The 25,666-nt window shown below is 41.4% G+C and overlaps 1 protein-coding gene across 5 annotated transcripts in view; it reads left to right on the top strand.

Annotated features, from left to right (window-relative positions):
- The window catches only part of BNC2 (basonuclin 2), a 429,551-nt gene that overhangs the window by 125,364 nt on the left and 278,521 nt on the right, over nucleotides 1–25,666 (top strand). For all 5 annotated transcript variants that reach the window (XM_043547733.1, XM_043547732.1, XM_043547734.1 and 2 more), the window contains one exon: nucleotides 17,579–17,779. In XM_043547733.1, the coding sequence (XP_043403668.1) occupies nucleotides 17,579–17,779 (201 nt within the window). The remainder of the gene's footprint in view (nucleotides 1–17,578; nucleotides 17,780–25,666) is intronic.

Here is a 25,666-nt window from a genome sequence, read left to right as displayed (position 1 = left end):
TTTAATGTCAGGTGGTAATGTGGAAATGTTCAGTTCCTCGCAGCTTCCAACTGGTGCCCAGTGCAGAGGAAAGGTGGAAATAGGAGGGTTAGTGAGTTGTGGTCATACAGGGGCTGGAGTAAGGGTGAAGATCTTGCTCAGTGTGTTTTTCATTTAGAACTGACTTCCCCTCTTCTCCTCAGCACTCCCTAACCCACTTTAATTGTGTGAATGGAGAAAACCCAAAAGCTTCAGTTTCAGGACTATACATCAACCCAGGCTCCTAAAGAAAACCAGTGTGGTTCAGATGTGGGTTGGAAAGAGTGGTTTGCATTGGCATAAACTTTGTGGGTGCTTTCGGGCTGGAGCACTCACAGCTGTGGGTTACAGATGCTTGCTATCCTGTATTAATGTGGCCAGTATGTGAAACCATGGCACCCACAAGACTATACATAGGTCCACGCCTGCTGAGGTTTGGGAACTTCTCCCAGGTTAAAGAAGTTTGAGTTAGAATAAATCCTCTGATAATTTTGGACAGGGCACAGAACATTTGAAATGCAGGTTATAATGAGTTTGAGATTCTCGTATAGCAAATTGTTTGAATCTCTTTTAAAACAAACTGTATCTTGAAGATTAATGAGAAAATAATAGGTTAGATTTGCCCAATAATATTTAATGTTTTAAATTTACCCTATTAATGGCTTTTGTACCATGAGCACTGAGAATGTGCAAATTACATTGGGCCAGTTAGAATGTGCTATAGGCATTTACATGCTCTTGCTGTCTCTTAATATGTCATTATGGTAGCACGATACAAGACTTGGTGCAAGATGGGAAACCAACGCGTTCTTCTGGGCAGCCGCGGTGGCAGTGGCTGGGGAGCCTGAGAGGAGGAGTGGCCCCCGGGCAGGCGGGGGAGGCTCCGGGGTGGGGGGGCTGCTGGCCCTGGCGCGGCCCGAGCATTGGAGACTGACAGGTATCTGTCCCTAAGCAATAGTGTAAAAAAATATTTTGGGGTACCGCTTTTTGGCGCCCCCATATCTTGGCGCCCTAGGCGGCCGTGTAGTTCACCTAGTGGCTACACCAACCCTGCTCGAACAGGGCCTGTGAGACACCTGGGCAGGGTGTGAGAAGTGAATATTTCCTTCCCGGCAAGGGGGCTTTGGCCCTGATCCAGCCCTAGGTCATGGGTATTTACTGGCTGGGGGGAGAAACAGCACAATGTTTTAGATGGGGTAAGATCCAAGTTACCCGGGAAAGAATTTTCTGTAGTATCTGGCTGATGAATCTTGCCCATATGCTCAGGGTTTAGCTGATCGCCATATTTGGGGTCAGGAAGGAATTTTCCTCCAGGGCAGATTGGAAGGCCCTGGAGGTTTTTCGCCTTCCTCTGTAGCATGGGGCACGGGTCACTTGCTGGAGGATTCTCTGCTCCTTGAGGTCTTTAAACTACAATTTGAGGACTTCAATAGCACAGATATAGGTGTGAGGTTTTTTTGTAGGAGTGGTGGGTGAAATTCTGTGGCCTGCGTTGTGCAGGAGGTCAGACTAGATGATCATAATGGTCCCTTCTGACCTAAATATCTATGAATCTATGAATGTACAAGGCCTGATTTTTTTCTTTCAGTGTGGCTGAACACTCACAGATCCCATTGTCTTGAATGAGAATTGTCGGCGTTCAACACCTTTTGAAAATAAGATCAACCACTTTTTTTTCCCAGCGGTAGAGTTAATTGCTAATATTAAAGACAATTTTTTCATTTCACACTTAAGTCACCTTTGGTCCTTTTTAAAAATAAATCTATACGTTTGGGTTAAAATAGCTGGAGAGTCAATGAGACAGAGAAACACAGAAGGATGGCTCCAGATGACAGATGCTGTGGAGGAGAAGGGTCTTGCAGGCACAATGGCTAGAGTGTGCAAAGGGAGAGAAAGGAAGCTGATGCTGGGTATGGGAAGCGGGAATAGAAAATAATAGAAGCAAGATTACAGCAAATTTGTGGAGGATTTTGAAAATGCAGGAGAGCCTTTTGAACTAGGTGGGGAGCACAGAGACTTGTCTGAAGGTCAGGGTGATATGGCAGGCGAAAAGATACAAAACGAAAATTCAGTTTTTCTGGTCCTCAGCAGGTCAACTAGTCCCTTGCTTCAGGTATGTTTTCAAATAGAATAGTAAGCTTATAAGTATGCAAAAGTTTGACTCTTTTTGGACTTCTGAATAGCTAATGCATTATTTAATTGTCTGATGGATATGTGGCTACCTAACTACAGGGCATGAAATATGCACTGTTCTTCTAATACACTATAGGGAGATCTGTTTATAAAGTATTTAGTATTGGTTTTATAATGCACTGTTGACAACAGGAGACCACGAAGCTCAAAGATCAATCTCATTTTGGCCCACGGTATTAATGCTGCTTTATGAAGCTTTGTGACAGGTCACTTAGACAACAGCCTTTAATAAAAGGACTTTCTGCTAGTGTATGATAGTGTGACTGTGTGCTAGTAAGGCTTGCTTTAAGGGCTGCCAAGGCTGCAGATGAATCTCTTTGTCCAAGTCCCTGAGGTGACTTTGTGGCTGCTGCTGGCCAGGTGACGGAATGCATCATTCCCCTGTTCTCTAGAGAAAAGTGAGACAGAGACTGCCGAGTTCCTGCTAATGCAGCTTTTGCTAATTGTCCAGAGAGCTGCTAGGACACTGGGCAGCTCAAGCTGCTCTATACGGTGAAAGAGTCAGTAATTAGGAAAACATAGCAATTTTCAGTTCAGTCTCATGCTTGTAAATGATGTGCCTTTTCAGCTATCTAAAACATAAATGTTCTGTAAACAATCTAGATTTCAGCTTGGTTTAGTTAGATTTAATTGTAGCAGACTTTTGAAAAGATAGTATATTATCAAATAATTAGATCATAAGCATTGCATAGACTTGATCTTATAGGCTGTTTGGAGGAACCAAAGAAGTAGTATATTATAGAGGTGTGTTATTAAAGGGATATGTGTAATGAAATTAAATGCATTAGGATGGTTGCCTTAAAGTAAGAGTCTTCTACTGAACTTCAACAGATGACTCTGAATCCCAAGATTTTAGCATAAATACATCAGAGAAGAAAAGCAAAACTTTTGTTGATAAGCATAACTAAATAAAAAATGTAAAATACTGTTTAAAAACCCACATTATTATTACAAGAAAGATGCTAGACTATGTAAGAACATACATATAATACCGCAGTAATAGTATGCAGACTTAAAGCTGTGCCAGTGCATTTGCTTTTTAAATCAAGGTACTGTATTTGAATTCCCTCTTTCAATTATCTACATACACTGATTTGATTTAATAATTTATTATATCCACTAGTACGGTGAACCTGTGACTGTTATTGTTAAATCCTGAACTCATGTCCTAGCAGGAGACAGAGAAGGCAAAACAGTGAGTGAAATATTTTGTTTTAAAAGGTAAATGCATTTGTAATATTTTTGTCAGTATGCATTCTGTTACTATTTGGGACTTTAAATCCATCTACTTTGGCCCTTTAAAATTCTTTAAAGTCCTATTTAAGAAATGGTCTCAGTTGCACTTTTGTTTCAGCAGTGGTACCCTTACTGGACAATTGAAGAATGATACTGCTATTACTCAGGATATTAGATGGTTATTTTTCCATTAGATGTACAGGGATTAAAAGCCTTTTGGAGTCAATGGGAATCTTTCTGTTGACTTCAGTGGGTTTTGAATCAGAACCTAATCCCTTGGTTTCCAAAAGCTGTTAAAATGCGGCACACTTTACATATAGTTACAAAGAATTAAGGAATAAAGATTCAAGAGATAATCTGTTGTATACATGTGCAGAATTTGAAGATGCAAAACCAGCATTTTTGAACGCGTAAGATTTTGTATACACACACTGAGTAATTGATCGACTAGTTACAAAATATATGTGCACAGTTGCCTATTGACAAATATGCAGACTTGTGGGGTTTGTGCACGCCAAAGGGTGTCCACATGGAAAGAAGGCCAGATGAAAATTTCTCCATGCTCAAATGACTGACCTATTCTGGCTATCTGCAAAATGCAACAACATTTATGTATATAAGGGCTCTGCACCAAATTTTGGCTAGGCAGGTAAAATGCCATTCTGGGGAGGCAGGAGGGAGAGGACAGATTTTATATTTCTGTATGTCATCCATGTTTGTTTGGTTAGTATTAGTCAAAATCCATGTTTTTCTTCGAGTGCTTGCTCACATCGATTCCATTCTAGGTGTGTGCGCGCCCACATGCACAGTGGTTGGAGATTTTTGCCTTAGCAGTATATTATGCACCGCCAGCTCTGTGCCCTCTTGTTTCCTTCTTACCGCCTGTGACGGTTGGTTGGAGCGCCTTGTCTTGCATTGCAAGAGTGTTAGCGGTTCTTAACAGCCCATTGTTACCTCCTTTGTATATAATTCTTAGGTACTTAATTAGCCATTAGAGCAGTGGTTCTCAACCTGTTTGTCATTGTGGGCTGTGGGCTGCAGGTTGAGAACCACAGTGCCCCCCACTCTAAAACCACTCACAGTCCCCTATGTCCAGCACTGGGGTCAAGAGTGTAGCTCTGGGTGCAGGGCCGGGCTGCTGTACTCCAAATCTTGCCGGGCAGCAGCCGAGACCCGGACACAGCTGCCATGCTACAGCTGGGCCCTGGACTCCAAGCACCGGGCTGGCAGCCAGGACCCAAGAAGACAGGCCAGGAGCAGAGCACCACCTAAAACCTGGGGCAAACCCCTAGTTCCCAGAGCCCCAACCCTACCCACAGACCCACTGTCCCAACCCCTGCCCCACTTTGGCACTCACCAGACCCCTGCTGGCAGGAAGGCTGGTGCAGGCTGCAAGACACTTTCTCCCCCTCAGCCAGCCCCGCCCCTTGCCAGACCAGAGCAGCAGATTTTGATTTATTTATTTGTTTATTTTTTGCACACAGCTGGGCCTCAGCAGTGTGCTAATTGGGCTGCACGTTGAGAATGGCTATATTAGACTACGTTGTTAGTTGTTAGTTTAGTAGTTAGTTTTCATACCCCTCCGCAGGCTAGGAGAGGGTTCCATCCTCCACCTCCTCTGGCCAGGTCCTGGGGGGCCTCCCCGGCAGTGCATCTCCAGAAAAAAGGACTGAGAGAAGGAGTTTAAATGCTGCCGCCCCTTGTCCTCCTGTTCGCCTACTCAGCCCAGCCCCTTGAGACACCCGTGAAACCAGAGACAAGCATTTTGAGGGTGCCTCGAGGACGGGCCCCCCAGTCACATCCCAGTATCCCCCTTCCTATTCTTTCCTCAATCGCCTGCGCCTCTTCTGTTCGGCCTGGTTGCAGCTAACCTCAGACCGTTGGGTGCTCGACATAATCTCTTTGGGTTACACCCTACAGTGCTGATCCAAGATATTTCCAGGGCCGCCACCTGTTTGTCCATCCACATGTTTGCATCTCATTACGCCCTCACCCAGCAGGCCTGAGACAATGCTGGTTTTGGTAGAGCAGCGTTGTAAGTCACACGACTGTGAACTCCAGCCTGGTCTACGCTATGAGTTGGGGTCGAGTTTAGCAGGGTTACCTCGATTTAACCCTGCACCCGTCCACACGATGAAGCCCTTTTTTTTTATTTTAAGGGCTCTAAAATCGATTTCTTTACTCCACCCCCAATGAGGGGATTCATGCTGAAATCGGCCTTGCTGGGTAGTGTGGATGCAATTTGACGGTATTGGCCTCCGGGAGCTGTCCCAGAGTGCTCAGTTGTGACCGCTCTGGACAGCGCTCTCAACTCAGATGCACTGGCCAGGTAGACAGGAAAAGGCCCGCAAACTTTTGAATCTCATTTCCTGTTTGGCCAGTGTGGCAAGCTCACCTGCACAGGTCACTATGCAGAGCTCATCATCACAGGAGACCATGCAGTCCCAGAATCGCTGAAGAGCTCTAGCGTGAACTGAACGGGAGGTACTGGATCTGATCACTGTATGGGGAGAGGAATCCGTGCTGGCAGAACTCCGGTCAAAAAGACGAAATGCCAAAATATTTGAAAAAAACTCCAAGGGCATGATGGACAGAGGCTATAACAGGGACCCGCAGCAGTGCCCCAGGAAACTTAAGGAGCTCAGGCAAGCCTACCAAAAAAAAAGAGAGGCAAACGGCTACTCCGGTTCAGAGCCCCAGACATGCCGCTTCTATGATGAGCTGCATGCCATTCTAGGGGGCGCAGCCACCACTACTCCAACCCTGTACAAGGAGTGGGAGGCAACACGGAAGGGGGTTTTGGGGGCAAGGAAGATGAGGAGGAGGAGGTTGTAGGTAGCTCACAGCAAGGAAGCGGAGAAACCAGTTTCCCCAACAGCCAGGATCTGTTTATCATCCTGGACCTGGACCCAGTACCCCCCGAACTCGCCCAAGGCGGGCTCCCGGACCCTGAAGGTGGAGAAGGGACCTCTGGTGAGTGTACCTTTGTGAATATTATACATGGTTTAAAAGCAAGCATGTTTAATGATTAATTTGCCCTGGCATTTGCGGCCAGTACAGCTACTGGAAAAGTCTGTTAACATGTCTGGGGATGGAGCGGAAATCCTTCAGGGACATCTCCATAAAGCTCTCCTGGATGTACTCCCAAAGCCTTTGCAAAAGGTTTCTGGGGAGGGCAGCCTTATTCCATCGTCCATGGTAGGCCACTTTACCACGCAAGGCCAGTAGCACGTAGTCTGGAATCATTGCATAAGAAAGCATGGCAGCGTGTGGTCCCAGTGTTTGCTGGCATTCAAACAGCATCTGTTCTTTATCTCTCTGTGTTACCTCAGAAGAGTGATATCATCCATGGTCACCTGGTTGAAAATGGGTGGTTCTACTAAGCGGACATTCAGAGGTGCCCGTTCCTGCTGGGCAGTTTGCCTGTGGCTGAACAGAAATCTTCCCCGCTGTTAGCCACGCGGTGGGGGGAGGGGTGAAGCCATCATCCCAGAGAATTGTGTGGGGGGAGGGGGGTTAGTTGGGTTTCTGCTGCACATGAACCCAGAAACCGCAGTTCCTCCTTTTAAATTGCCAACCCATTTTTAATGGCCAAACCAGCGGCTACTTTGTATGGGAAATGAGGGCGCTGCTGTTTGAAACCATTCCCACATGTTTTGTAGGTTAAAGAAACCAAAAGACTGTGGCTTACCATGGCTGCCTGCAAGCCGAATTCTGCTGCCCGGCCCTGCATGAGTGATCTCTCACACCAAACTGGCATACCCTCAATAAGGGGCAAAATGCGACCTTATAATGAAAGTACATGTGCTATGTAGTGTTAACAGCAAGGTTTACAGTGAAAGAGTGTACCTACTGTTCTATAAAATGTGTCTTTTTAACTACCACTCTCCCTTTTTTTCCCCCTCCACCAGCTGCATGTTTCTCCTTCCCAGAGGCTAGCCAAGATTAGAAGGTGAAAAAAACCACACTCGTGATGAAATGTTCTCTGACCTCATGCTGTCCTCCCACACTGACAGAACACAGCAAAATACATGGAGGCAGACAATCTGAGTGCAGGAAAACACAATATGATCGCGAAGAGAGGTGGCGGGCTGAAGATGGTCGGTGGTGTCAGCTTGCTGAAAGAAGGCAGGAGTCAATGCTCAGGTTGCTGGAGGATCAAACTCATGTGCTCCAGCATATGGTTGAGCTGCAGGAAAGGCAGCAGGAGCACAGACTGCCGCTACAGCCCCCGTGTAACCAACCACCCTCCTCCCCAAGTTCCATAGCCTCCTCACCCAGACGCCCAAGAACGTGGGGGGGCGGGGGGGTTTGCTCTGGCCACCCAGCCACTCCACCCCAGAGGATTGCCCAAGCAACAGAAGGCTGGCATTCAATAATTTTAAAGTGCTGTGTGGCCTTGTCCTTCCCTCCTCCACCACCCCTCCCGGGCTACCTTGGCAGTTATCCCCCTATTTGTGTGATGAATAAATAAAGAATGCATGAATGTGAAGCAACATTGACTTTATTGTCTCTGCAAGCGGTGATCGAAGGGTTGAGGGGAGGGTGCTTAGCTTACATAAAAGTAGAGTGAACCCGGCGGGGGGTGTTTTCCATCAAGGAGAAACAAACAGAACTTTCACACTGTAGCCTGGCCATTCCTGAAACTGGTTTTCAAAGCTTCTCTGATGTGCAGCGTGCCCTGCTGTGCTCTTCTAACCACCCTGGTGTCTGGCTGCATGTAATCAGCGGCCAGGCGATTTGCCTCAACCTCCCACCCCGCCATAAACATCTCCCCCTTACTCCCATACATATTGTGGAGCGCACAGCAAGCTGTAATAACAATGGGAATATTGGTTTCACTGAGGGCTAACCGAGTCAGTAAACTGCACCAGCGTGCTTTTAAATGCCCAAATGCACATTCTACCACCGCTCTGCACTTGCTCAGCCTATAGTTGAACAGCTCCTGACTACTGTCCAGGCTGCCTGTGTATGACTTCATGAGCCATGGCATTAAGGGGTAGGCTGGGTCCCCAAGGATAACTGTAGGCATTTCAACATCCCCAATGGTTATTTTCTGGTCTGGGAAGTAAGTCCCTTGCTGCAGCTGTTGAAACAGACCAGAGTTCCTGAAGATGCAAGTGTCATGTACCTTTCCCGACCATCCCACGTTGATGTTGGTGAAACGTCCCTTGTGATCCACCAGTGCTTGCAGCACCATTGAAAAGTACCCCTTGCGGTTTATGTACTCGCTGCCTTGGTGCTCTGGTGCCAAGATAGAGTTCCGTCTATCACCCCACCACAGTTAGGGAATCCCATTGCAGCAAAGCCATCCACTATGACCTGCACATTTCCCAGGGTCACGACCCTTGATATCAGCAGATCTTTGATTGCGTTGGCTACTTGCATCACAGCAGCCCCCACAGTAGATTTGCCCACTCCAAATTGATTCCCGACTAACTGGTAGTTTTCTGGCATTGCAAGCTTCCAGAGGGCTATCGCCACTCGCTTGTGAACTGTGAGGGCTGCTCTCATCATGGTATTCTTGCGCTTCAGGGCAGGGGAAAGCAAGTCACAAAGTTCCATGAAAGTTCCCTTACGCATGCGAAAGTTTTGCAGCCACTGAAAATCATCCCAGACCTGCAACACTATGTGGTTCCACCACTCTGTGCTTGTTTCCTGGGCCCAGACTTGGCATTCCATGCCATGAACCTGCCCAACTGACACCCAGATGTGCACATTGTAGGGGCCCGTACTTTGAAAGAAGTCTGTGTCCATGTACTCATCACTCTCGTCACCGCGCTGCAGTCGCCGCCTCCTCGCCTGGTTTCGCCTTTCTTGCAGGTTATGATTCTGCATATCCGGCTGGATAATGCGTGCGGTGTTTATAGTGCTCATAATTGCTGCGGTGATCTGAGCGGGCTCCATGTTCCCAGTGCTATGGCGTCTGCACTGAAAAAAAGGCGCGAAACAATTGTCTGCTATTGCTCTGATGGAGGGAGGGGCGACTGAGAACATGGCTTACGGGGTTGGGTTACAGGGAATTAAAATCAACAAAGGGGGTGGCTTTGCATGAAGGAGAAACAGAATGGCCCCCTCATGGAAAGAACTCAAAACCCTGGGTTTAGCAGGCCGTTGATTTCACGGAGGGAGGGAGGAGAAAATGAATACAAAACAAATCTGGTCTATTTCTTGTTTTGATCCACTTCATCTATCTTTATACTTCTTGCTGGCAGCAGACGGTGCAGTATGACTGCTGGCCATCGTCGTCTCCTGGCTGTTCATTAGAAGACGGTGCAGTAGGACTGCCGGCAGGACTGAATCGCCATGAGATGAAACTTAAAAGGGAAATGACCTGGCTGAGTCACTCCCATGTTTGCCCAGGCGCCCCTGACTGACTCACCAAGGTCGGCTAAAAGAGCACCCTGAAGTACGGCGACAATGGCTACCAGTCATGCTGCACTGTCTGCTGCCAAAAGGCAATGAGCTGCTGCTGTGTAGCAATGCAGTACTGCATCTGCCAGCACCCAGGAGACATACGGTGACGGTGAGCTGAGCAGGCTCCCTGCTTGCTGTGGTATGGCGTCTGCAAGGGTAACCCAGGAAAAAAGGCGCGAAACGACTGTCTGCTGTTGCTTTCACGGAGGGAGGGAGGGAAGGGGGTGCCTGACGATATGTACCCAGAACCACCCACGACAATGTTTTAGCCCCATCAGGCATTGGGATTTCTACCCAGAATTCAAATGGGTGGCGGAGACTGCGGGAACTGTGGGATAGCTACCAACAGTGCAATGCTCGAGAAGTCGACAGTTGCCTTGGTACTGTGGACGCACTCCATCGACTAAATGCTGACTAAATGCACTTAGAGCATTTGTGTGGGGACACACACAATCGACTGTATAAAAACGCTTTCTACAAAACCGACTTCTATAAATTCGACCTAATTTCATAGTGTAGACACAGCCTCCAAGCCCACCTTCAGGGATACTGCTTGTGAGTCACCTAGAATTGAATCGACATGAGCAAGCACTCGAAGAAAAAACAGTTAACCACCTTTCATAACTCTTGTTCTTCAAGATGTGGTGCTCATGTCCATTCCATTACCTGCCTTCCTACTCCTCTGTCGGAGTTGCTGGCAAGAAGGAACTCAGAGGGCATAGGGCCAGAAGTGCCTAATATACTGACGGATGAGAGCTAAAATCTCCGATGTGTTCACGTGGGCACTCACACACCTCAAATTGAATGGACATAAGCAACATATCTTGAAGAACAACAGTTATGAAAGGTAGACAACCATTTTTTAGTCTATGTTAGGCCATTTTATATAGGGAGGTGATTATTCAGCAAATTGTGAAGTGCAATTAAATTCTCAATGTAGCTGAATTAACTGCTGTTGCTTAGCATCAGATTGTGTGTTTATAAGGATGTTGTTAGGCTATCTGTGCTTCATAAATCTCATTGCCCTCCATATCTCATAAGAGTTGTCATATGTGGGTGAGTTCATGCAGACATGGAAAGATCTGCCTGGCTTTGGCCATGTCCTCTGTGTATTGCTGTGATGTCGGACTTGCAACTTAAGGTACCTCACTTTGTGCTACAGAGTTGCTCAAAACATAGAGTATGTGTTTCCCTCTTAAAATAGAGTGTAGTTTCAGGTGACATTATCTTCTGTTAGTGTTTTATAACAACTATTATTATGGGTTGAGAGATGCTGTCACTGGTACTCTGTAGTATTAAGCTTGCATAATATCCCTCAAACCTGAAACATCAACATTTCACACCTTGATTCTATCTAATATGTCAAGAATAATGAAATGTGTTAAGGTGGTGGCTGTGGATGCTACGCACTCCCCGAACCTGCTTCTATAGATTTGGTGATTGTTTATAGATTTGATCATTGTTTTGTTTTGTGACTTGTTACAACACATTGGATGAGCGACCAATATCCCAGTGCGCTTTGCCTGCTGAGATTTCACTAATCATGTTGGGATTTGTATCAATGTGTAGCAGGTCACATTTTTTACATTCGTGCTAGTGTTCTGCGACAACGGTCCTTTTGGATATCAGTATTCTTGAGGCTGTGCTGGTGATTTTAGTAGTTATAATGGGCAAACATCCATTAAGTGTGATGGGAAGGCCTGCCAGGAACTGGAGCTTTCTTAACAAGAATGTGTTACTATAGACCAGTAACTGCATGTTAAATTATTAGACAGATGTCCATGTTGCATAACGCACTACTGGGAAATTATCAGATATATCCCATAACTGCTACTGGGATAAGAACCTGAATACAACAGGTCACCAAACATTGGTAATGATTAGTTTTTGGAAATACCACCTGAAATGAAAATATAAATACAATATTGATTTTGAAAAGTATGAGTTGGTGGAAGTTCTGCTGCCCGTAGGTTGTCCAGTGATCTGCCAATATTTTTGAACTGAGCACTTTTTTTAAATCCAAAAGGTACAACATCTGCTTGTGCCCCCCACTGCACACTTGCTCCTGTTGGAATTAACCAGAGTTAGACTTACACATCAAAGGGGAAAAGAGACTCCTAAATGCCCAGTACTGTAGCTGAGGAGGAGAAGGAGGATTCAACAGGGGAATTTGGAACACAGGTCTAAAAAGTATGCAGTCTCATTGTTGGAAGATGACATAATAAACTGGTTCTGCGCATTCCTGGCTTTGGTTCTGAGTCAGAAGTTTCTTATGTATTCAATCTTATGGAAAATGTTTTGCAAAGTAAGAGTGGCAGGTTTCACAGAAAGCATGCTGCTGCTGCCAATATTTTTTTCTGTAGAATATGTAAATGTGGGTGGATGATCTGTTCTGAGGAGTTTTCCTTTATCAATTCTTCCCTTTTCCCCCACGTAAGACATCTGTTAACATTTCAGTGTCTAACGGAGGTTGCAGAGCAAGTCTTTTACTTTGTTCTCGGGCAAAAGAATTACATTTCCTCAATTGAATCGCCGCCTCTATAAGTGGGAACAACATGTTGATTTTGCATAATTTTCAAGTATTAAGTTAGAACCCTCCCCAGTAGGACACAAGTTCACGACTTCACTTTTATCCTTGAGTAATGTACAAGCATGATTGGTTACAGACTCCGTGCATACATTATTTTAGTGAGTGAAAGCAGAAGAATTTGTCTCATGTTGGGAAATGTATCCATTTTATTGGAGCAACATCAGATATTCAGTTATAAAATTTCTATAAAACAACTTAATCATATAAGCTGGGTCGTTTCAACACAAGGAAGGGCTGATTGTCATGCGATGTGGAGGACCATTTTTATTATTTTGGCAAGAACAGGGTCAGTTTTGTCCTGACAAGCCATTAGATGAATACCAGAGTGTGTCACATGAAAAACTACTGATCTTTAACCCAGCTATCTACTTAACCAAGCTTTGAAAATGAATAGTGAATAAGAGAAGAGCAAAGGCCAGTTTACTGTCATTATAGATTACAGAATCTGTTAACAGCTTCAGCAAACTGAAGTCTGGGAATTACAGGTACTATACAGTAAGTCAATTGAGTGTACCTAGACTCTAGCAAACTATGTATTCCAGTTATGAGATCACATTTTAGAAAGTGTGTATCTTTGCCATTGAAACCAGCTATATTTACATCAAAATTATATTCTCTCATGCTTTGATATCTTATCAAATCTTAGGACCAAAGTCACAATTGAGGAATGCTCATTTTAAATAAGTGATTAACAATTATTATAAAATAATTAGATCACCAGTATAAATGAATTAATTTGTGCCTGCTGCTGTCTTTTTTTCCCCAGGAGTAATCTATGGGACACTGTTGCATGTATAGTTAATATAAACATTTATAGTGAACTCCTAGATGTTAGGAAAACAAATACTGTAAAGATCAGTAACATTTTAAGATGATCAGTTTGGGGAATTAATACTTACAGGAAAACAGCATTCTTTCTTTCCCTCATAGTAGAATTGCATTGTCTCCCTGCAGTCTTGTTAGCTCATACTAACTGAAATGCAAATGCTTTCTGACTAATTGGACCTCATTGAATGTACATATACAGCACATAGTTATATCTATGCAGATTTTATTTATTTATTTTGCAAAATTCCTCTGTAATTGTTTTCTTGGTATCTAAAGCATAGACTTGGAACTCTTTAAAGACTTTACATATTATTGAACATTAAAAGGTTAGTAAATGTTGCATGTTTAACAGCTTGCCTAATAATACAGTATAATTGGAGTGTATTTTTTTAAATTTCTAATGCTTTGAGTAAATTTTTATTAATCCTTTGACTGAACTAATTAATACTTAAACGTTCATAAGATTGGAATTTGGAAGAAGTAAGAGATGTTAACATTATGCACTGTTTCTGTGCTGAGGATTACGTATAGGCATTACCTAGTTATCCTGTTTTCTTTGTGTAATATGTGGCAAGTGTTTTTTTTTTTTTTTGCCAAAGTGGTAGCATTGGGTACCTTTTTAGGCGAAGGGAAGTAACAGACAATTTTATATTTAAAAATAAAATCCACAAAAACTACTTAATGTTATAAAAGGCTTGGGTAATATTCAGTGGTGGAAAAAATCGCCTGTACTTCACATGTAGATTGCAAGCCTCCTTAAATGTTTGGGCTAGACAGGTAAATGACCAAAATAACCACTGGTTATTGTCTTTCACTCCTATTCAAGTTACAGTCCAGTGGCCACATCTCTTATTCAGCATTAGTCCATTCACAGAAACTGAAAAATGCAATGTGATTCCCAGTTCCTTTTATTTTGCAATACAAAGTTGTATGGGTTAACAGTGAAATCTGTGAATTTCATATGGATAATTAGAAAGGTAGGGCGGAAGTGAAGATTATTTCTTGAACTCTTCTTAAGGATTTTGTCTTCAATATTTTCAGAGCAAATATCTTGTTTGCGGCTGTAGAATGAGGTAGCCAAAGGAAGCTGTGGGGGAGAAAAAATAATGGTCCGCTCAGTGTTTGCCAAACTTGAGTACTAACAAGTATCACGTGTGCTCTTTGAGGTGATTTCTGGCAGTAGAGGAATTATGACATCGGGGAGGGGGATGATAGATTTCAGAAGGGGAATGTTGAGTTCTAAGCTTAGATTTTGACTATTGTTTTGTAACTCTCATGTCAGTTTCAAATACAAATAGTTGTAGACTTAGAAAAGATGTAGAAGAGACTTAGTCTATTATTCTCGGAAGTGTACTTCCATCTTAGTTTTCCTGCAGAGGTTCCTGTGATCCCCTTAGTGACTCGTTCTTTGTCTATCCCTTTTCAGATTCATCAGGTATTTGTTTTTTAGTTTTATATGTTGGCATTAATGCCATTAAAACAAGGTGCCTTTTAGAGAAGATAGACTTGAGGATGACTGGAGCTGTTTTCAGTGTAAATTTTGTTTTCTTCCTGTGTCACATTTATTATCTAAGCAAAAATAAGATTTTTTTTAAAAAAAATGTTTTATGCTGTGAAGTAGCAGCGACATACATCACAAATAAGTAATGGTCCTCCTTTGATACCATGATCTGAAGCTGTTCTGAATTCACCTACAGTAGGTAGCATTTTGGCCAAGACAACTGCCTAGGAAGACGAGTTTTGGATGTATTAGCTAGTCAGCCTAATAACCCTGTACAGACTGTATTGATTTTCTAGGAGAGAGTTTATGAACTAAATAAACTTGGAGTTGGTGTCTTAATAAACTGCTTCTCTCAGTCTGTCACATTTAGTTACAGAGCTATGCAGTTTAGGGGGGAAAAAGGCTAATTCTGTTACAGATTGTACACAGCAGGGTCTCCAAATTAGCCCTTTGTTTTGTAATGCCACCTTGCTTGGGCTCGCTTTGAGCACATTTCTCAGTTTTACCCTAATGAGTTGCAACACTGATAATGTGGCTGATGATCTTTCATTGATTTCACTATCACTTGCTTGTCTGGTAATTGATCCGTTGCTGAGCCTCTAGTTAATTATATCGGCTTTGACATGGCCCAGTCCACCGGGAATTTCAAGTCTTGCAGAATAACAGTTTTAATAAAAGAGTCTATTACTGCAGGTGCTTGCTGCTGCATGCCAGTTGATTTTGTCTGTGTGCATGTGTGTGTGTGTGCGTGCGCGCACATGCTTCTCTTCTTCCCCCCCCTCCCCTTGGGTGGAGAGGACTGCAGGACAGGAAAAAAGGGGTGGGGGGAGAGAGAGAGAGAGAGCACAAGAGATGCAGAGAGAAGAGAGGAGGAAGCTTGCTATTGACGGTGTCCTTAAGCCTCCCACAAATAACAGCCATTAGTGGGAAGGTCAGGAGCTGAGCAGGCAGCTTGACTGAGGCACTGAGTGCCACTTCAGAAATCAAGAGGCTAGCAAATTTTAGAGGGAGTTTAAGTGGGTAATAGCTAAGTGTAACGGTACAGCCACTGTTGGCACAATTGACCCATAGGATCTCCCCACCCCCAACAAGAATATTTTTATTGACCACAGGTGGATGTAATATATTTTAAGACAACAGTTCTTTGGGTTCTTGTTTATTTTTTCTCAGATATTGAATTTGCTGCTTTCGAGACTTTTTTTTTTTTTTTTTATACTTAATGGTGGTGAACTGGAGAGAAGTTTAACAGAAAAGCTTTCAGGAGATGTAGGATCTAAAGGGAAAGGCACATTTGTGTCAACATAGTGTACATTTTCTCATCTTTTCTCATTGCACGCTAATGACACAGAGCTGCCACTGAAGCTCTCTTCTGTTTCTTTTGTTGTTTCAGAGAGTAAGGTTTATTGTTATTCGTGAGTGAAGGAAAAGGGGAGAGAGTGATACATTTGTCCTCCTAAATTTGTAGATTTTATTAGAAGATGAATGTTCCTTACATTTAAAGTTTAGAAAGGATAGCTTTTTTTACCCTCTCTGCTTTTATGAGATGGCATGAATTTTGTTTTACATTTTTGAAGTTTATGTAGTTCACGTAGTTGATTTTTTCCCTCCCCCTTCACACACAGGGTAAAGAAGGTAATAGTTTAGCAAATAAGATTGGCTTTATTTTAAAGCCATTTTAATTAAAAATCTGCTAGGTATCAGGATTGTTTTTCTTTATGTATAAAAATGTTACCTGAGTAAGTGCAGGGGAAAGATCCTGAAAGAAAAATGTCATTCTCTTTGCATTACTTTTTGCGTAGGTGGGACTGGCTTTTTTTCCTGCTTCATCTCTTTCTCCATTATAGTTTGAAGGTATATTGTGTATGGTTAATCCAGGAATTAAAAAAAAAAATCTCAGCTTTGCACTGGGGGGACTAGGGGGAAATGAAGTAGACACTTCCTTTCTACATCCCCCCCTTCTCCGAAGATGCTACTTGAGACAGTTAAGTGATTAACAAGGGAAACAGGGATGTGAGAGATGAAATGTGCATGTGATTTTTTTTTTTTTTGGTTTAATTTCAAAAGGAGTTGGATTGTGTCTCTTTTCCCCTCTTTGGTAAGAGTTTTATTTGGGACGGGAAGGGACTATCCCACGGTAGTTGGCTGCCTGACACCTAATATTTAGAAAATAACCAGGCCAACTCTCACATTTTTCTTGTAAGTGAATATTGACTATATTTAAGAGTAATCGCTTTTTTAAAAAAAAAAAAAGGTTACGGATTCTGTGTGGTAGGTAAGTGTCAGATATTACATGTTGTACTTGACAGCATTGTTGAAGAAAAACAGAACAAGACAGGGAAAGGGCCACAGCCTTTTTTCCTCCCAGTTCACTGTGATCACTCTGATCAGTGTGCTAGTTAGAGTGTGTGTGTGTGTGTGTGTGTCTGTAGACTGACTGAGAGGGGTTAGTGCAGGATGTCATTTGGTGCCTGATAGTGGAGCAGTGCAGTTGACTCTTTGCTCTGTTATCCAATGACATCCAGTGGCTGAGAGTTTGAAGCTGATGGTTGGGTCTTCTTAGTGCTGCATGCACACCTGACAGGCAGCTGTTAAACAGAGCGAAGGCAAGCTTGGGGAGTCACAATCAATGCATAAATGATAGGGGTATCTGTGCAGAAGGTGCAAAAGAAGCTCTGACCCCTTCCCCTGAACCCCCCGTTTCCAAATGAAATGCACAGTGCAGCTAGCTTCTTAACTACACTACACTCTTGCTACTGGCTGCCAAGAGACTCAAAAAATCCACCTTCACTTTTCAGTCAGAAGAGGCAGAAGTGGATGTGAGAGACAGAGAGACACAGAGACACAGAGAGCGAAAGAGGGCAAGAGACTTGACTTTAAGAGACTCCTGCACTGACAACTCCATGCAGTTCGGAACAAGAACGGCAACGACCGAATCTGGTTTCATGGGGACATGGCAGAACGCTGACACTAACCTCTTATTCAGAATGTCCCAACAGGTATGTGGGTTTTTTTTTCATTTATATTAAAACATGGTATTTAGTGCTCTTCTTTTCTTTTTCCTTTCTTTCCACATTTTTTTTTAAATGTATCACTACATAGTTAGCCTCTGAACTGTCATAACTATGTCATTGGAATGTGCATGGTTACTTCATTGTTTCCCTAAGGTCTCCTTTTTAAAAAGATTTTAAAAATAAAGCTTGAAGTAAAAGCAAGGCATTTGTTTTAAAGTTTCCAAACAGAGCTTTGCTTATGGTAAGACTGGTTTCTTTCTTTGTTTGCCTTGGTTTTGTTTCATTCCCCCCACTCCCCCCCCATAAATAAAAGTATCTGCTGTCCCAGCAAAAGTCCTTTCATTCTTCTAGAGTACGTAAGCCCCAAAATCAAACTGATACTAAATTTAGGGGGCCCCTTAGAGCAGCTTAATTGACTTCATGTGGCAGAAAACAGCTTTATTCAGACCTAAGGAGTGGAGAGCAGTTGTGCTGGAATTGCTGCCAGCACAGCGCTGAGGGTCGTTAGAGGAGACAGTTTCAGTTGTCGGGTCTCTCTCTCACTCTCTCACACACACACACACACTGTTTCTGCGGAGCTGTGCCTTGGCGTCCTCCCCAGAGTTGCTCCTTCACCGGGGGCCGCGTTTAAGGCAGCTTGGTATGCTGGTTCTGACGGGAAAGCTAAAATGTTACTGCAAGGCCAGTAATAACTGATAATTAATCACAGGAGCCAGCGTCTCTGTACCATGCACTTGGTGATACGCGCCCTGCGTGCTGTAGCTCCTCTTGCACAATTACTTGGCTCTTCTGGGTGAAAAAAGGAAAAAAAGAGAAACTTTCATCTTGGATTCTGCTCAAGCAGGGGAGGGAAGTTCAAACTGAAGCTTTTTAACAGGGTGCCTCCCTTTCCAGAGATGATTTGACTTTTTAAAAAGTAGTTTCCAGTTATGGTCCCACATTGAGTAATAGTAACTAAAGTACTTCCTTGTCCAAAAAAGGAGTTATTAAATGATGTGTGCTTTTTAGTTAGACATTTATAATGCAGGAAATGAGATGAATGAACTCCTATTTACCTAAAAAGCATTGTATTGTACAAAAAGGGAGAAGGTAGTGTCATCAGTTTTTTTTTACAGCTTATAGTAAGAAAATAATCATAAATATTAGTTATAAAAGAACATTTTTGATAAACACAAAACCTGACAGTGGAAATAGTAATCTATAGCAGTTGTCTAGGGGAGAGTTTTAGCAACGTAGCTTAGGCAGGATGAATGTATCTGAGTAAGGTATATTTTGATATATCCTGTAGAGGGACCCTGATTACTGCTGATACAGTAAGCTGGTATAGAAATGTAATCAACATAAGATGAATAAGCAACTCTTTGTGTCTGATGTCCCATTCTTGAAAGTAAAAAGTTCATCTCCTAGTGGAGATGCACATTTCATATGTACTGTGTGCCACGAAGTATATGACTGCTGCTGCACAGGTTATATGAGGTATATGCATATATACTTGATGTATCACACATTGGTTTTTATTGATATTCAGCAATAGAATGTAAAGCAGTTATATAACTTGTGTTGCATTTTTTGCTCAGTAGTGAGGTTAGACATTTGGGGTTGTAGGATAGGTTCTTTCCCCTTCAGCTACGAAAGAGTTAACATAACCAGATCCAGATAACGATCAATTGATAAATAGCTATTGCACCACATAGATAGTGTTAGATTGCATGTTTCATATTAGACCTATTCCAAACAGATTTAGATCTACATAGTCTCAGGAGTGCTAGAAAATATTCAACACTAACAACAGAAGAAAACAAAAGTAAATGAAGGACATCACAGTATAGAAGATGCAAAGAATTTGAGACAACTAGTTGATAGACAAGGAAAAACTGGCACATAAACGAGGCTATTACATTTTTGAAAAAGTATTAATTATGCTAATGCTTGAGAATGTTAAATGCCTTCTGTGCATTGCTGGACATATGTATGGTCCTGTTTATATTGTTCATGGAGTGGAGGGGGGAAGATATGTAGCATATGACTAAATGCATGGCAGATGCTGCATCAATGTGAATCCTTCCACTGGAATACACACAGTAGCATTGTAAAGGTGGTAATGTTGAACAGATTTATTTTAAAAAGTCTATACTTCACTTGTGTGTTCAAGCATTGTGTTCATAATTTTGTTATAAGATGTTTTTGTTTGTTATCATGAACTAAAATACATTCAGTTCACACACATTTTTCACCAAGCTTTTAAGAGGGGGTGAGTTATTAGTAATGCATTAATCCCCCTCTTAAAGGATAACATTTTATCATCTTTCTGATTCGTTAAATTTGTTAGATCAGCTTGTGCAGACTGTGAGCACAAACTCTGTCAAGTGCAGCTGCAAACGTGTGACAGTGTCGATGTTCTTTTCTCTCTTAACATTAAATCTTGAGTATCACATTTATCTGTTTTTCATCCATTATAAGATGACTTAATTTTTAGCATCCATTTCTGAAAATAGAGGTGTTTCACCTTTCATGCCTAGGCTTTGAGATAAATTTTTGTTCACAGTACAAATTATATTTCGTTATCAGATGCACTTCACTCGCAAGAGAAAGTTTACCGTGGGTTTGAATGAAATGTTTAGTGAAAGTTTTGCAGATATACATAGTAACAACAGAGGTGGTATTATATGTTCTGAATAAAATACTGTGCTTTCTGCACATTTTTTTAACCTCTTCTCTCCCCCGCCCCCCAAACTCCCACCTTTGTAAATCAGTCTGTAGCAGGTTCTGGTACAAAGACTAGAGCAGGACAACAAAAGCAATTTTTAGAAAGACACCTGCAATATTCCTGGGAAAGCTACATATTTGCATGCTACAGAACTTTTTTCTCAACAGCTATAGCAAAACCTTGTAGTAGGACGCTACGCGGAAGTGTATTGTGAAAATGTCAGTGTGTTTAGATTTGATCATCCAGATTTAGGTATCAGTACGTATAGGAGTTCTTGTGTTTGCATTCCTTCTTTGATGAACGCGTTTGATTCTGTTTGTGTGACAATCTGCTCTGGCGCAGGAAAATCAGACATCGCATTCCAGAGCAAATTTAGATTTTGTTGGGGTGGGAGAGATTGGGAAACACAACTTCTAAATTACCTATTAGAAGTTTAAAACATGGCCATTTGACTGACTTGTTCTGTCTATGCATCTTTTTCTCAATATAAAAGTATGGTTCTTTTAAAAGGATTATCCCATTCTGTGTACAGAAGAATAGCTGATAACCTCAAAGGGCATAAATCTTAACTTTTTGAAAGTTCTTCTTTGGGTCACTTTGATCAGTGACAGGTCGAGAATGGCCAGAAACCCTTGGTTTCCCTTCCCTGCTCATCTGGTTGAGTCCAGGGCACACACTGCCCATTTTAGTCTGGCAAGAGCTTGTTAACAACAGAAAAGGAGGCCTGGTTTTGATTGATGAAAAAAAAAAAAAAAAGCAGGATTTTCTGCTTTCATAAATGTTTTGTGCATTTGTCAGAATAAGAAATGTCATTTTTCTTCATCCAGTTACCTTAGGGGCTATAATGTTCTAAAATACTTTTAAGTCATTTCTGAAATGAGACCACAAGAGCAATGGCTGTAACCCACAGTGACACAAAATGCCAGACATTTACCTTTGTATTAAAAAGGAAGAATGTTTAACCTGTTTCACATAAAAAGAAGAAACCTTTTCCTGAAGTTTTTTTCCCCACAAGAGTGAAAAGGAGTATATTATTGTTATAAATGGGTCTGTGCATCGTTATATAGTAATTTAGGATTCATTCAATGATGTAACAAAATTAACAACATAATTTCATTGTGTAACTGTATCTTATTAAGGAGCAACTGTCTGACATTCTCTTACAGTTGCTTTGTTTAACTTCATGCAAATATTATTAGTAGTGACATTTTTCTATTGTACATTAGATTCTCTCATTAGCATGATGTGTTAGTTATCACCAGAGAAATCACTTCTAGATAGGTGAGGAGCAGACCAAGAAAACTAAACATAAAATCAATGACTTTTATTAATATAGAAGCATCTATTAAACCAAGATATAGTAGAGTCCATTTTTTTCCTCACATAAAATCTTGCTTATTCCAATGAAAGTGCTAAATAATACTTATTATTGAAATACACATTCATATTATAGTGAAATTGTCTCCAATATGCAGTGACTATTGTGAGTTGTTCTAGTGCTCTGCAATCTGACAGTTTCTCAAATTAATGTAGACATAGACACACAAACTGTTTTATTGAATTGGTATTTAAAAAGAGAAATGTGGCTATGACTGACTACATATGTATTGAAGGTAATCTGCTATTTGAATACTTCTCATTTGCTGGTTAAAAGGGATGTATGCAATGTTATCACATATAAAATGCTTGACTATTTATTTTACTGTAACCCTCAAGGGATTTTTTTTAATCCACGTATATATGCAGAGATTACTAACTTGATATTAACACACTATAAATTGCATACATAGATTTACTATTAACACTTTTTGAGGAGATCAACGCTTGCTAGCACAATTGGCTGTTAACTATACTACGCTGGCTATAAGTGACACAAACTATTGCTCACAATAGTTATTTGGTGTATTTTTTTTTAAATCATTTTAAAGACAAGTTTACCACAATAGTTTCTTCTGTGTATGGATAAGTATCTCTGTGCTGATATGAATTGCGTATAGTTTTAGTCTGTTGCGTTAAAAGGTCTCTCAAGTTACATTACCTTTTTCAGATATATGTTTTAATTTTGTAATTTTTTAACAATAAATTATAGATCATCATTCTAGCATTTCATATTATATTAACAAATAAATGATGATGACCTCCTCGGGAGTTTTTTTTTCTCAAGAATAGAAACACTAGAAGATACGGTGTGTGATATAAGCTGAACTTGTGTGTAGCATACACCATCATATGCATGCATATAGGTAGGTAAACAGATACATGAATGGTACACAGTTTAAAACAACAACAGTAGTGAGCTCTTTCTATTCTTGTTTTTATTATTTGCAGGCTAACTTACCTGTAGTTGAATATCTGTGGTGTATTTTTCTAGATATATTTTTTGCAAATGTGTGTGTTTTAGATGTTTTATTTGATTATATTGATTATCTTGGAATACCATTCATCATATATTTGTTTAACCTTGTAGAATTTTTGTATACGCACAACTATACAAAACCTACATAATACATATTTGGAAGCCTATATTCTGTATGTATTGTGCATTACATATTTGTATATAATGTTTTCAAATTTATACTGTGTGTATTTTAGCAGTTATTTATTCATGCATAGATTTATGGAGTTTTGATTAATATAGTGACAGGACAAATTTGGGATATTACAGCAGCAGAGTCTCCTACTCCTGTGTCAGTGTTAAGAGCCAAGATTCCTAACTAATTAGATGCTGAGTAAAGCATCTCCAAGAAGTTGGGGCAAAAGTGAATGGGTCACAGCTGAGACAAGATTGCAAGGACTGTAGTGATAGTGAAAGCATTCACGTTTGCCAGGTCATTGTGACACAGTGTGCTGATTGCAAAGGAACACTCTGTACACTGATAGAGAACTGCCGTCATAAACTACAATCAGAAACAAAAGCTTTAGAGAGTTTTACTCTCTTACTAGAAATACTCAGCATGTATGCTATGTGTCACTTTCTTTTTGCAGTTGTTTTCTCACACACTAGTGCTTGTTGCTTTTGTAGAAGGATTTTTCTTGTAGTCTAATGGCTCTTCATAGTTTAGAAAAAAATCCAAACTTGGGGCTCCAACTATAGCCAAGAGGTGGTAAATCACATGGCCTCAAGAAAAAGAAGGATGAAACAGACAGGTGGAGAGAGGGAGAATTCCACTGTTGTTTTCCCTTGATCTTTCCCCTTAGAAAGAGAATCACTATAGCCATGTTATGCTACAATTCGGAAAGCTGTCATTCCAAAATATATGTTGAAAGCTTTTTTATTTTTTTAAAACCCTAATACATTAATGGTTGGTTTTTTAAAAGAAGCTTTATTAAATAAGGAGCTTTATTCTGCTTTTGTTTACAGTTTTTCTAAGCAGCAGGATGGGATCCTCAGCTGCACGGCATTCTTCCCAAATAACATCTAAAATGATAGTCATGCCCCAGTCTGTGGGCAGGCATCTGCTGCATTATTTCTGTTCAGTGTAGGTTCATATACTGCGCTCACCACTGCGATATCTGATTGCCTCTTTTCCCCTGTTGACATATTTGAAGACTGTTTTCTATATGATTTCACTTTTTTGACAGTAAAGGAAATGGTGCAAGTGGTAGCAGATGTCACATAACATTCTGCCACAGAGAGGCAGTCTCCATCAGTGGGTGGGGCATCTAGGAACTGCTTGATTCATGTTGTTGCTTTGTTGCCAGCAACATACTGTTGATGCCATTCTCATTCTGTTGAAAAGCTGCGGCCTCCCCATCCTCTACTGCGGTTGTCCCTCCATATACTCGTGGAAAGGGAGAAAAGGATGTCACCTGCAACTTCTAGGGCCCTGGAGTTGTGAAGGGAAAATGCTATGATTGTTGACAAGATTCTGTGTTCATAAAAGAATGCAGAGGACAGTAAGGTTTTATTGTCAAATGAATAATGCTAGTTTAGGGAAAGCAAGATGGGAAGTGAGGAAATGCACATAGTGCCTGTCATTAAAAGTGAAATTTACCATCATCACCCAAAGGTAAATTGCGTGTGGCATTTGAGGTGTTTCTTATTTAAATATGGTGAATGCCACAAGTACCTCAGTAAAGGCAAATGCTGTGATGTGTCTATCTACCCCTTGATGATGTGCCCCTTATAGTAGAATTTGAGTGGTGTGGTAAATGTCTGGGGATTTTAATGATGACCACTGTGTCTGATATTGGGGGGAAAAAAGCTATGATCCTCCTCCTCCTCCTCCCCACAATAATTTTGATCAGCTCAGTTTAACCTAAGACAATCTGCCGAGAAAGTTATTTATTAATTTAAATTCTATTTTAACAACAGACCGACAACTTTCTCTCAAAGTTTCAGAGAACAGAGTGATTTAATCGATTCTGAATATGTATATTTCCTCTCTTAACTTTCTAGCATATTTCCTAAAGAGCACACCGCCTCTGGAATGGAACACTTCCGACTTCATATAATTTAAATGAGAATGACGTATGGATAATAAATCCAATCTCTGAACACTAATAAGAGTAAAACACTATCTAAAAGGCCACCCCCATTCAAACCTGTACTTACCATTGATGTCTGCTTAAGTCCCCATCATGCATCCCGGGCAGGGTATAGTTTAATAATAGAATCACCAGTGCCAGCAGTTTAGTCCTCTGAGTGGGAGTTGTGACTAGGGGTCCAATCCTGTAAACCTTCTGTGTGTTGAACTTGCCTGAAGTTAATCTGTGGATGGCTCACAAATTAGGGCCCTTCACATGTAGAAAAAAAAAAACATCTCTTTGTTTCTAGCGTTTGTGTCTTTTAATCTTGTCTGGTGTTCAAATATAAATACCAAACAAACAAAAACCTTAGAAAGGTAGATGTCAATGCTTTCTCAATGAAATCTGAAACCAGGTGAGTATCTCCTAGCTCTGTTTTGTTACAATCCTAAGATTCTTCTAGGTTCACGGTTAAAGAACCTAGTCAGGTCTGAGTTTTTGAGGGAACCTGGGCCTATCTATGATTTTGTATAAAGGAGATCAGTATTACATGATATACACCAGAAACCAGGCAAAACTTGGTTGGGTCCACTCAGTTTCCTTTTGAAATTTTGAATTTGAACCAGAAACCCTCAAAATGAAACTTTGGAATGAGCAATATCATGAAAGGTGATAACATAAAATTGGAGGGGGAAAGC

This window comes from Chelonia mydas, chromosome 5 (assembly GCF_015237465.2).
Source record: "Chelonia mydas isolate rCheMyd1 chromosome 5, rCheMyd1.pri.v2, whole genome shotgun sequence".
NCBI classification, from domain to species: domain Eukaryota; kingdom Metazoa; phylum Chordata; order Testudines; family Cheloniidae; genus Chelonia; species Chelonia mydas.
The sequence above is the reverse complement of the archived record's forward strand: the minus strand, read 5'-3'. Positions and strand labels throughout refer to the sequence as shown.